At 42.9% G+C, this 12397-nt stretch overlaps 1 protein-coding gene across 2 annotated transcripts; it reads right to left on the reverse strand.

The window, feature by feature from the left end:
* Nucleotides 1-6540: 6540 nt before the first annotated feature.
* MMACHC (metabolism of cobalamin associated C) lies at nt 6541-11891 on the reverse strand. 2 transcript variants are annotated; one of them, XM_059853923.1, is made up of 4 exons: nt 11748-11891; nt 9657-9851; nt 9135-9287; nt 6541-8586 (listed from the first exon to the last, which is right to left on the reverse strand). In XM_059853923.1, exons 1-4 carry the CDS (start codon nt 11817-11819, stop codon nt 8278-8280), a joined length of 729 nt encoding a protein of 242 aa, XP_059709906.1. In that variant the 5' UTR covers nt 11820-11891; the 3' UTR covers nt 6541-8277. The 2 variants fall into 2 exon arrangements, with proteins under 2 accessions (XP_059709906.1, XP_059709905.1); XM_059853922.1 differs by having other exon boundaries at nt 6541-8589.
* Between the last annotated feature and the right edge of the window lie 506 nt (nt 11892-12397).

The raw sequence follows: 12397 nt of genomic DNA on the forward strand, positions 1-12397 counted from the left end.
GAAGCCTTTTTACCAAATAGTTGAATATCTACTAAAGTAGCTAATCCCCATGAACATACGTGAAAGTAATGTTTAGCTGGATCACTGCTGCTTAATTTTAAAAAAATCCAAAGTCTCAAGATAACAAATGAGGCCAGCTTCCCAGGAAAGCATTGATAAGTAACAGGGCATTTATATGGTTCAAAGTAAAATGAATATAAATGAGCATGGCTGAGTAAGAAGTTAGCAAGTGCCACATCTACATAGATTTTTTTTTTTTTTTAAACTTCCTGTATAATAATTGTACTGCTTCCCTGGGCAGCTTGTTTCAATGCCCAACCACCCTTTCAGTGAACAAATTTTTGCTAGTATCTAATCCAAACCTGGTGCAAATTGCATTTCCTCTTGTCTCATTGCTCATTAGTTGGGAGAAGTGACCAAACCCACCTCACTACAGCCCCTTTTAGGCAGTTGTACAGGGTGATTTTGTAACTACTTGGTCACCTGCCCTTGGTCACAGAGGATATAGGGGTTCTCTGATGTTCTGCTCCTGAACCTCTCTCCAAACAGGGATTTTTATGTGCCCATCCCAGGCCCTGGGAGGAAGGTGAGGGTCTGAGGGTGGTTCTGACCCCAGCAGTTGCTGTGGCTGCTGTCAGGAGAGGTCAGAGCTGCCCTGCAGCACATCTGGGGACAGGAGTGTCCTGTAGAAACACCCCTTGGGTTCATTTCTTCATCCCACTCCTCTGGTGCAAAGAGTTTCCTTCACATGCTGTAATTTCCTGTGTGTCCTGCCCACCTTGAGCTCCTCCACACTGAGAGGCTACAAACTCTACCTGCTTAAGCATCACAGTCACAGGTGAGTGATGATACTGTGGAAACTGCAAACAGCCAAGAAACCAAATCCCTGTGGATTAGGAACTGTATTACATGTGTGCATTAAAGGATTGACAGTGGGAATCAATGTGATTAAACAATTCTTTTTCATTCTTCAGCCACATGAGTCATGCCTGGAAAGGTTTGCTATGCTGTCATTTTAATGTTTACATTATTTACATTTCCAAGAGAATGACACACAAAAAATGTGTAACAAAACTTCTTCAAACTAAGAAGAGTCTTACGTTTATTTCTTTGTTTAAACTCTGTATTGATTTAGATACAGCTTGGAATCTCCAGAAAGTGTTCAGGGGCTTACACCCCACTCCTTGCATCATGACATCTTAGACTGGTGTAACTTTTATGATACTCAAATAACTATAATTTATTTAGTTTTTTATTATTCCAATCACTTATTGAGGTGGGTTTTTTCCATGTACCAAGATGCAGATTATATTTTCATTACAATTATGAACTGCTTTTGCTTTCACAATCAACAGGTGCCATATTTCCCAGTGAGGTAAAAACCTCCTTCAAGCAGTGCTTGAATTTGACAGGATGGGTAGCTGCCTAGGGGGGTTTTCCCTGAAGATGTAAATCAGAAAGGATAGATGTGATATTTGCTTTTTTTTTTTTTTTTAATGTGTGAGTGACTGCACATCTATTTTCCTAGTTTGAGTGTTTTTTATAAATATAACCTTTACTCAAATATTTCTTTAGAATAGTCAGGTGAAGGGAAACTGAAATATATCTTACTGTGTCTCTATCCTAGATCTCTTAATTTGTTGCTGATTGCTGTGATTCCTGGGGATTTATGTAACCATTCCTCAGCTGGACAGGGGAGAGAAAATAGTGGAGGTTCATGGGTCAAGGTAAGGACAGGGAGAGATCACTCATCAGTTACTGTCTCAGGCAAAACACACTTGGGAAATTGGCTTAATTTTATTACCAATCAAATCAGAGCAGGATAATGAGAAATAATGAGGCTGCAGGGGAATCTGTGCTCTGGAGCACCTCCTCCCCCTCCATCACTGACTTTGGTGTCTGAGCAGCTGTTTCTCACATTCTCCCTCTCCTCTCAGCTGTTGCAGGTTGTTGCACAATTGTCCCCCTTAGCTCTGTTATCCCAGAGATGGCTGGCATTGGCTCCCTTGGAAGCTTCTCACAGCAGCCACCCCTGTCACCCCCCTCTGCTATCAAACTTTGCCACACAAGCCCAATACACACACACTGTGCTCTCTCATATTATCTAGAATTTTAAAAATTTATTCCCTCATGTTTGTGACAGATATTTGTAATTAGGTTTTCAGACAATAGCATTTGTGCAGGAGCAACTTGATTTTTTTGGAATGTATAATATAAAGCTGTGCATCAGACATAAATTCTATATAATATATCTTGGCATATATAGGATGTGATGTTTGATATTCAACATACAGAATCTAACCCTTACTAGATTTTATGCAACTTCTGAGTTAGTTATTTCAAAATTAACAACTGCATATTTATATTTAGATGCTTAGAAGAAAGAAATTGCCTCTTAATGTTTAAAGAATTATCACTTGTTACAAAGCGAGCTTCTCAGTAGTTTTGAAAAACAGTATAAAAAGTTACTAATGTTTAAAAGTACTATTTTCTTTACAAGTATTCCATCCTTTTTATCAGGCCTTTGTTGAATATGTTATTGGATTGTCCAGCAAATCGATAAAGTTCAAAGAACAAAAGCAAGCATTTTATATCTCACAGGTATTGCAAAATGTTGCTCTTTGGTTAGGAAAGTCTGTTTGCAAAAGCTCCATGAAAGCAGTTTTTAGTAATGTTACAGATCAAAATAAGTTATGTAAAGATTATATTAAAATACTCAGGTTTATTGTATTAATAGTCTGAAATTTTCAGTGGCTCTGGTGTTCAGTATTATATTACGTGACAGTCTGCAAATGTGAATTCTGATGTATATTGCTAGACAGATAGAGGACTTAAACCAGAAACATCTTGGCTCTAATTTGCAAAGGGTGAAATGAGGAAGTGCAGAGTAGTGGAATGCAGCACGCTTGGACAATTAATTCAGAAAGTGTTAGAGCTGTTACTGTCTTTTTTCTTTTTTTATACAATTTAATGGTATGTACAAAAAGAACACTGAACAAAGAAATCGAAGAAATGGCTTTTGCTCATGAATACAGTAGTTCTATTTTTAATCCTTGGAAAGAAAAACCAGGGGTTTGCCTTTAATGTAGAGTCAAACAAACCCTGCATTACCAGCGGCCCTGTGCTGCACACCCCTGGGTGGCTGCAGGAGAACAGGCTGTGAGTTGTTTGCAGTGCTCCTGAACAAGAGCTGAGCCTGTGGGAAGCAATTCTCACCACACCTAGTGATGAAAGGTTTGCTTCAATGTGAAATTTGGCACTTTCACCTGAAACTTGAATCACTGTACATGTTATGGGGACACGTGTCTGAATTTAGGATGTTTCTGTGCAAGAAACCGTTGGAGCAGATGTGTGACTAAATCCCGGTGAAGTCGTTAAGGTTGCACTGTCCTCTGACACCAAGTCCAGTAGGTTTATGTTCCATATTCCACAGCAACAGATTTTTGAAGTATCTGCACTGATGAGTAAAACCAGTATCTTTTATCTAGAAAGGAAAAAAGTCTTCAACCTACACTTGATAAAGCATCATAGCCTAAAATTGATGTATTACATCAAATTCACTTTTCACAACAATAGGGCAGTTTTTTACATTTTGGAAGACTGAAGTAAGAGTGAATGATTCAGGAAGACTAGTCTGAACAATACTGGAAAAAAGTTATGACATGAAATTAAAACCTAAGACAATTTCCTTTAAAAAGAATAAGAGGGTTTATACAGAAAAAGCAATGAGTCTGCATAAATTTAGGAAACACAGAAAAATCTCTCCACTCCTTCTGTAATACACTTAAGGAATTTTCCTGTCCCATGGTTTGTTCTACATGAGGAAAAAACCCCAAACAACTTAGTGTAAATGTGTCTGATCTTCAGAACTTTTCAAGGTGTTTAGGGGGAAAAGCAAATCTATGCAGTTATTAAAAGTAAAACTGCATTCTCACTGAGTTATGTACAAACATCAACAAAGATAACATGAGAATTATAGATGTAATATTAATGACAGTAGTAATTTCAAATATTTGTATGCATATATAATCACATTTTGCAGATCTTGGTATATTACTGGAGAGATTTTAATCATTCCACCAAAATATCTTACTGCTCATTTTATGACAAAATATTCAATTCTTTCAAGTTTCCCACCGTATTTCCTAAGGAATGTGGACATCTTTTTGACTCACAGAGGAAAAATAAAAGCTCATTTGTGTTCCTTGGTGTTCTGTTTCCTCCTTGAAAACCTAGAAGGAAGTGCCCTGTTCTGTTTTCTGAAGGAAATGTGATGGATGATCTGCCACAGGCTATCTGATAGCACAGGGAGCCAGTGTAACAGCAAAAACCCTCTCATGAATACATTTGGCTATTTTGGTAGATGAATCTCTGAAAGTTCAGCTTGCAGAGGTGCAGCTGTTTCTCTGCTGCAGTGAGCAGCAAAACCACTTCCCTCAGAGGAAGAGTTTTGAACTGCTGCTGCTGAAGTCAGTATTCAAAGCTAATTTATTAAACACACTTTTTGCATGAGGCTTAACAAAGAGTGCTGATAACCACACTGGCACTGACCAGTAGCTGCCACTATCTTTTTTTAAAATACATCAGTCTTAACTTGGGGATTTTTGATTCAATTTCAATTCAAGTCAATGTGCATTTTCAGAAATATAACCCATGACAAATAGTAGTTACACCAATAATAATTTTGGTCACAAATAAATAAAAGACCATTAATATTATACTGAATGAGTAAAATTATGCTTCTGATCCAGAGGAGGGCAATCCAGCCCTAAAAAACCCCAAATAAAAAACACAGCAAAAACCCCAGCCCAAACCAGACTTTAAAACCCCCATCAAACAACAGACTAGAAGAGTTCCCTGCTCTCCTAAAAAACCCCAAATAAAAAACATAGCAAAAACCCCAGCCCAAACCAGACTTTAAAACCCCCATCAAACAACAGACTAGAAGAGTTCCCTGCTCTCCTAAGGTTGGCTATTTTTGATTGACACACCAGCACACATTTATACAGCAAAGCATCTTTAGTTTTCCATAGTTCAGAGGAAAACAGCATTGTTACAAGCCACTCTTTTTATGGGAGAGGAAAAAGTCAGTATCAGGAATTAAGTTTGCCACACTCTTCTTCACACCACAAAGAAACTTTAGTGCTTATTATTGTACCACTGAGATGTAGCTGATTCAAACTGATACCAAAACCCACCAACAGTGTTTTTGGAGGTGTTTTTCTGAGCAACAACCCTGATGGTTGTTGGTAACCAGGTTAGACTGTGCTTTGTATTTGATTGGTATTGTCTGTCAAATCTTTAATGGTTATAAAAATCTCAGTTGTTTTTAAGGAAAAATAAAAAATAGGGAAAAACTAAGGATAGTAAGAATGGTAAATGCATGAAACTATTACAAATTTGTTAATTCTCCATAAACTATTTTATTAGCTTGAAATGTACTGAATACCTTGTGGCTAAAACTGAATTTAAATTCAAATAGCTTTTAATTTCTTTTATTTTTCCTGTTCAGCTCTCGAATACTCACCCTACTGGTTATACTGAGGAAAAGAATCTTTAATAAATGTTTAAAAATTAGGATTTAGAGAGTAACTTGCTTAAAAATGTAAAATGTGATACTTGAACTAGTAAATCTATCCAAGTATTTGCAATTACTTGTTTGACATTTGCAAGGGCTGAAACTAAGAATGCCTTCACAATGCCTCAGGATCCAAGGCTGATCCATTCCTCACCATGTCTGGTCTTGTCCCAAGAGATGAGGTAAGTCAAACAGGTTCTCAAACTTCAATTTCATAAGACAAAGGCCCTTATACTCCAACCAGCAAGGGGAGAAATCTACTCACTGTGTATCTCACTGTGCAGCTGTGGATCTCAGTGAGCTGGCTGAGAGAAAGAAAGTAATGCCCAGTCCAAGTCACTCCAAAATCACTGTAGTAGGAATGGATATTGCTACATAAATATTTGCACTCTGTTCTGCCTGACACAACTGTATTCCCAGAAGCACAAGGAACACGGATCTATGACTCTGTTCACTAATAGGTTTTAACCAGTAAAAATTCCAGTTCTTACAGGCCTTACTTTAGTGCTACTGAGGGAAAGTCCCTCAGTTATGTCTCACTGGACATCTGGAACTTTTGTTACTGTTAAGAACAGAGGAAGGAATGAGAAGTGCACTGTCATGGTGCTTGCTGTTAATGCTCTTGCTGAAATGACCTGGTAAAGATAAACCTTTATTGGACTTACTCATATTGGATGTAGGTTTTACTTTTTATATCCCAGTGGGCCTGTGATAATAGTTTACTAACTTCTGCTAAGATAACCATTTTTTTCCTTAGTTTTCAGATACTGGACTCTGTGTGTCTTAGGTAGCTCATTCTTTTCAGGATATTAAAAAAACCACTGAGCATCCTGAGTTCTTTCTTCACAAGTTAAGAACTGCATTGTTTAAATAAAAATACTCAGTACTGAGGTTTACTTACAACTTTGTATATTTAGTAACCAAAATAGCATTTGAAGAGAAATAAATTACAGAAATTGAAATGCAGTGACCATGGTAATCTGTTTAATAAATTAAGACAAAATATTAAATATTTTTAATAAATCAATACTAAAAAATCAAAATAATTTACTTTAAATTGTAATACAAAAAGATAGATTTGATTCAAATCTATATTTATCCTTCTAAGAGAATCAGTATTTTGTCTTTGTTACTAGTATGAGCCATTACCTCAAGCCCCTGTTAAATTACAGTTCAGTTTCAAAGTTCTGAAACATCAAACAAATTTGAACCAAAAGTAATTCTGTAAACAAATTTCATTCTTCACCTTAAATTAAAGATCACAATACCTCTATCACATTCTAAATCAGGTGTCTGCCTTAGTCAGAGATGAACAAAGCATGGAAAGCAACAAAGACTTTTTTGTAACAGCTAATGCAGTGAACAAACCCAGTGATCACATGCTCACTACTCTGTTTACAGGGAAGCAAACTTGTTATCCTGAATTTGGATTACAATGAGTTAGTGTACTGACTGTGAGCAACTGTATCCAGCAGTGAACAATGGTGAGGGCAGCCTTCCTGGTGGAGTCTCCAAAGCTCTGAAGAATCCCAACATAAAAAGAAAGGGCTCAGTTCTGCAAAGTGAGTATTTCTTCATCATCATGTTAGTACCCTCAGAAGGAAAAAAGTGCCTGTCCATTTGCAGCATTGCACTGCAGTCTAGTAAAACAACTCTCACAAAATATTATTTTAGTGTATGATATTACTTTAACGAGATCTGAGCCTCAAATTGCTCAAAGAGAAACGAATTCCTGATTTCCAGGTGCATTGTAGTCTCTGAACAAATGTAGCAGGACAAAGTCATGGAAAAAATGTTGCTTCTGTCTGAACATGTTTAATCCAGCAATATAAGTAACATAAATGTCATTAATATTTCCCTTTCTTCTGTGCTTGTTTGCCTGTGCATGTGACAAGGCCTTGTGCCATGGCTTTTACATGTGTGCAGGTTTACAGTCTTTCCCACAAAGAAAGCACACCAGGAAACTGTGGCAGTAACTGTGGGGGGTGAGCTGCGTGCTGGCACTGAAAAATAGTTTTAACACAAATGTGGTCTACCATAGAAAAGGCCACAAGAATTGTCTTTTTCAGTCAGTTATCTTAATGTGAGTAAAACCTCCAATCATATGGACATTACTCAGCATCTTTCCAAAGATTCCAGTCAGCTCTATGAATGGATAAATGCTTAAATGTGACCTAGGCAAGACTCTAAAGACTGGACATGTGTTCTCTAGGGAGGGTCATGGCACAGGATAACAAAATGCTGGCTAAAAAAGTACCTGCCCCAAGTTTAGACAAAATCCAACTAAGTAGTACAATGACTGATTTTTTTTTTTTTTTACACCTACAAAGAATAAAAACAGAGCATTCAGAAAGAAAATTTCTGAGAACAAAAGTGATTTCTCTAATGAGCAGCATGGATTTTGAAACTGCCAGGATGTCTAAACTACTCCCAACCAAAGGCTAATGGCATCTAACTGGGCTCCCCAAAGGACACCCCAGATCAGCAGCAGCACAGAACAGAGGGCTCCCACCTCCCCCAGACCGCAGAGCAGTGCTCCTCTCCCTGGGAAGCTTTGATTGCAATGTCTGCATTGAGGCTGCTCGGGTTTGCCATGTCTGTAGCAGCATAACCATCCTCCTCCTCCCCCTCGGCACCGGGAAAAGCCGGTGCTCGTGAGTTACCCTTTGCTGCCCTCTGCCCTCCGCAGAGCCGGTTTCTCAGTGAAATGTGATTCTCTGGGCTTCCTGCGAGAGCCCCAGCAGCCGGAATCTCTCGGCTGGAGGAGTGGCAAAGTAGGCTTTCTGCTCCTCCGAGTACCTTTCCTTCACTTCAATGATGTCCCTGTAGCGGCCGTCCTGCCAGTGGAAATTGAACTGCTCCAGCAGCTCGATCCTCTTCTCCTCGGTGCTCACACAGTCCACAGGGGAGGGCTGTTCCAGGAACGGCACCTGGATGGCTGGGAAGAGCAGGAGAGCCCGGATTGCAAACCAGCCACCATACTTGGGATGGATACAAACGCCAAAGATCTTCTGGAAGAAAGAAAAAATATGCAGGCTGCCTCACTTTGTGTCTAATCAAGGCTAGAGTTCAAAGCATCCATCAGATGCTTCTCTCTCTCCCAACCTTCTCTTAGAGAGCTGTACAGAGAAGAAGGGAAAACTTTCCTGAACATCTGGCTCGAAGCACTGCATTTCACTCCCACTTTTCTGTGTCCACACACACCTCCCTGGAATGTTGGGGAGAGGTTCCTTTCTGCAAATTTATTACAGAAATTAACCACAGAGCATTTCCCCCTGGTTTGTAATGCTGTAAGGAACAGGTTTTCCTTTACACTGCCATTTATTCTTCTAAGTAGGTTTAACAGATTAAGGTATTTCTCTCCATGCACATCTCCCTACTACCCTGGAGAATCTTGGAAGCTTCCAATTCTCACCTGAAACACTTTATCAACCTGTATGTGCTCTGGACTTTGTCATTTCCTGCAAGATGAACTAGTGACTAGTGAGCAAACAATCACTGTACAGTTCAATGGTTGCAGTTCAATGGTTCTTCCCAGACTGTGTTTCTGCCTCACCTTTTTGCCCCAAGGATCAAGCTTCACATCCTTCCTTTGGTAGTAATATGCAGCTCCAGCAACGTGAGCAGCTGTCTGTGCCAGGAACTTGGGCTTTCGGCTCGGCAGCATCTCATAATCAAACATCATATCCACCCTCTGGTCAGGGAATTTCTGGGAAAATTTGAAAACATCAGCCCAAGCTCATGGAAAAAGCTTTGCCACTCCAGAACTGCTGGATGGCAGCAAATCAGGCACATGTGAAGCCTGCAGACTCCCACATCCTGCTGCTGAATTCTATTAGCAGGTTTGAGGCTGTGGGCATTCAGCCTGTGCCTGCAGAGCTCCCTCACAGCTGTGAGGTGTAATCTAGAGGCAGAATCTGCAAGTAAACCACCCAAAGGCTGCTGATGCTCCCTCCTTCAGGAATAATGCTTCACCCTTCCAAAGAGCAGGGCAGGAGCCTGCAGGGCTTTGTCTGCTGCTCAACCCAGCCAGTTACATGCCACAGCACTGAATGGAATGGGTATTTCGGATTCTTACCTCCTTCACACGTGATAAGTGATGAGAAACACACTGATCCACAGGGTCCCTGATTATTTTTAACCGTTCTTTGTTCACAAAAGGCTTAAGGGCCTTGTCGAACATGGACGGTGTGCTGAGGACCACGAAGGCCAGCGTGTCATCTGGGTAGGGGAGGTGGAAGGCTGGCTGGAGAACAGCATTGTACCACCCAACCTTGGCAAAGAAACACAAATTTCCATCACAACAAAGACACCACTCTAGTGGACACACAGGAATGTAAAAATGTGGAAATAACTGTAGCCCCCTCCATTTGCAACCCAGATGAGCAACCTGCCCAGGGCCTTCCTTTCACACCAAGTTGTTCTGCACACCAGGAATCACAGTTTGGGAAAGCTGTGCTGTGAGCTGGGAGATAAGAATCACACACAGCACTCAGCTCCAGTCTGCCCTTTATCCAGCTCTGCTCAGAAACCTAGAGGGAAGTATGAGCAATCAGTCTTGCCAATGCAAATCAGATTGTTTCGTTGAGATAAAGCTTTTACAGGTTTGGCTTTTCTCTCTTATCTTGGGCCAGAAAGAAACTGGTGGTTCTGTTTTGTGTGACAAGTTGCATGTTTCACTTCTTCTGCAGGAAACACTTGTGTGGAATGAAGGATGTGAAGCTCTTGGCAGTGCTAAGCCCCCCTAAAAACATTTGTTACCAGTAGCACGTGGATTATGACACAGCCACATTTGGATATTTGATTCCAGGGCTGGACACAATCCAGAAATGAGAGATCAAGCCAGGGCAGCAGGAAGCATGAGCAGGAGGACAGGGCTTGGACCTGCAACTGCCAAGTGCAGGAGGAAATGGCCCAAACCCCCTGCAGCCCACTCCTGATGCCCTGCACAGTAACATCACTCTTTTCATACGTTACGACAACTCCCTCTCTCCTGGGGTGCCACAAGGCCAGGTCTAACAGTCAGAGAAGTGTTGAGTAATGGAACAGTAAGTTTGAAAATGAAATATACTGGTTATTCTAAACAATCAGTGAAATTACTCTGACGGTGACTCTGCAGCTGGCAGTGGCAGCCAGACTGCCCATGAGGAAACACAGAACAAAAACTAGATTCACTATAAAGTTTACATTCTGATATGAACCTCTACGTTTAATCAGTTTTGTGGCTCCAAAGGTGCTGAATTGAGATGTTACAAGGAATTAGAGAGAATGTGAATCTAAGCTTTGCTGGTTTCCCGGTGAACATCAGTCAGTGCACCAGGGCTGGCTGTGTAAGAATGAAATCTGGACAGAGCTAGAGGGCTAGAAGGTTTCTCCTCTGGTAGCTACAGTCTTTTTATCTGGGTTCTGCCCCGAATTCTGCTGATGTGTTTTAGGCAAGCAGCATTGAGTTTTCCAAATTCTGGAGACACTTATCTCATTACTTCTCTCACCACCTCATTGCCTTGTACTTTTTATGCACACAACATCACAGCAGGAAATAAAAGTATTTCAGGTGACAGATCCAACACTCCCCGAGGGAAGGGCACGTTTATTGCAGATTGATTTGTATTCGATATCGCAGATTGATTTATTGCAGATTGCCCTGGGGCAGGTAAGGAAGGAGCCCCTGCAGTTACAGGTGAACAGGGCACAGTGGCAGAGGCTGCAGGGGGGGCCCCTTCCACGGGCAGAACAGAGGTCAGAGGAGCGCATGAGGTGGTCAGCACTTCCACAGACAGGTGCTCCCACACTCAGATTAAAATATAACCTTGCCCAGAGGACTTTGCCGTCTGCCGGGGCAGATGTGTCATTACGTAACCCCCCGACCCCGCCGGTCAGGGGCCCGCACCACGGGCCGGAGCTGCCGCTGCGGTCACCTTGCCCAGCGCTCCCGGGCGGGCCGGCCGGACCCCGCGCTGCGCATCGCCTGCGCCGGCCGCAGCGGCTCCGCGGGGGCGTGCCCGGCCCCGCTCGGCCGAGGGGCGCCCCGAGCTCCCCGGGGCACCGACCCCCGGCACCCCCGGCCCCTGCGCGGCCCCGGGACCCGCTCCGCGCCCCGCGCTCCCTCAGCCCCTGCAGCTCCGCGGGCAGTGACGTCGTTCCCGTGACGTCACGGTGACGCCATTACCTTGAAGGCGTGCGCCTCGAGGCCGAGCGGGCCCAGCGCGCTGCGGAGCTGCTCCGCCACGCGCCGCTCCATGGCGGCGGCGGCGCCGCGCGGGGCACCACGGGAGCGGTAGTTCCGGCCCGGCGGGACCCCCGGCGCGCATCCCCACATCTCCTAGGAGACGGCGCGGCGCGCAAGGAACCGCGGGAGTTGTAGTGCGCGGCGTCCTCCCTTCCGCGCCGGTTCCCCCGGAGGGGACTCCGTGTCCCAGCATGCTCAGCTAGCGCAGTCCGGCCGGGGTCCCCCCGCTGTTCCCGCCTTGTGCCCGTCCCGTTACGCTGCCAGGGATTAGGCCTCTTTTCCTGACCTCACACTCTGTGGGACAGCCCCACCTGTGCCTGTGGGAGGGTGCTGCTCGCCGGAACAGTGAGGCCTCTGTGCTGGCAATCCTTTCTCCTTCCCCTGCTGAAAGTACACGTTCTTTGCAGATTCTGTATTCCCTACCGCTTGCCATACTGGAGACTGAGCCTCAGATTTGGATCTCCTTACCCTAATCTTTATAGCTGCTTATCACAATCTTTATAGTACTTGTGCAATGCTCTCCAGCCTGTAGTCCTGGGTTTTATGAAGTGCAGGACACCAAAGGTGCAAGTTCTTGGGGACAGAACTAC

This window comes from Haemorhous mexicanus, chromosome 9 (assembly GCF_027477595.1).
Source record: "Haemorhous mexicanus isolate bHaeMex1 chromosome 9, bHaeMex1.pri, whole genome shotgun sequence".
Lineage (NCBI taxonomy): Eukaryota > Metazoa > Chordata > Aves > Passeriformes > Fringillidae > Haemorhous > Haemorhous mexicanus.

Bases quoted from the DNA above. Each gene is read 5' to 3' on its own strand.
- MMACHC (XM_059853922.1), bottom strand. From the start codon at position 11,819: ATGGAGCGGCGCGTGGCGGAGCAGCTCCGCAGCGCGCTGGGCCCGCTC. The intron at 9,852-11,747 runs GTAATGGCGTCA...TTCTTTGCCAAG, and splicing joins TCGAGGCGCACGCCTTCAAG to GTTGGGTGGTACAATGCTGT. The intron at 9,288-9,656 runs GTAAGAATCCGA...AAATTTTCCCAG, and splicing joins ACTTATCACGTGTGAAGGAG to AAATTCCCTGACCAGAGGGT.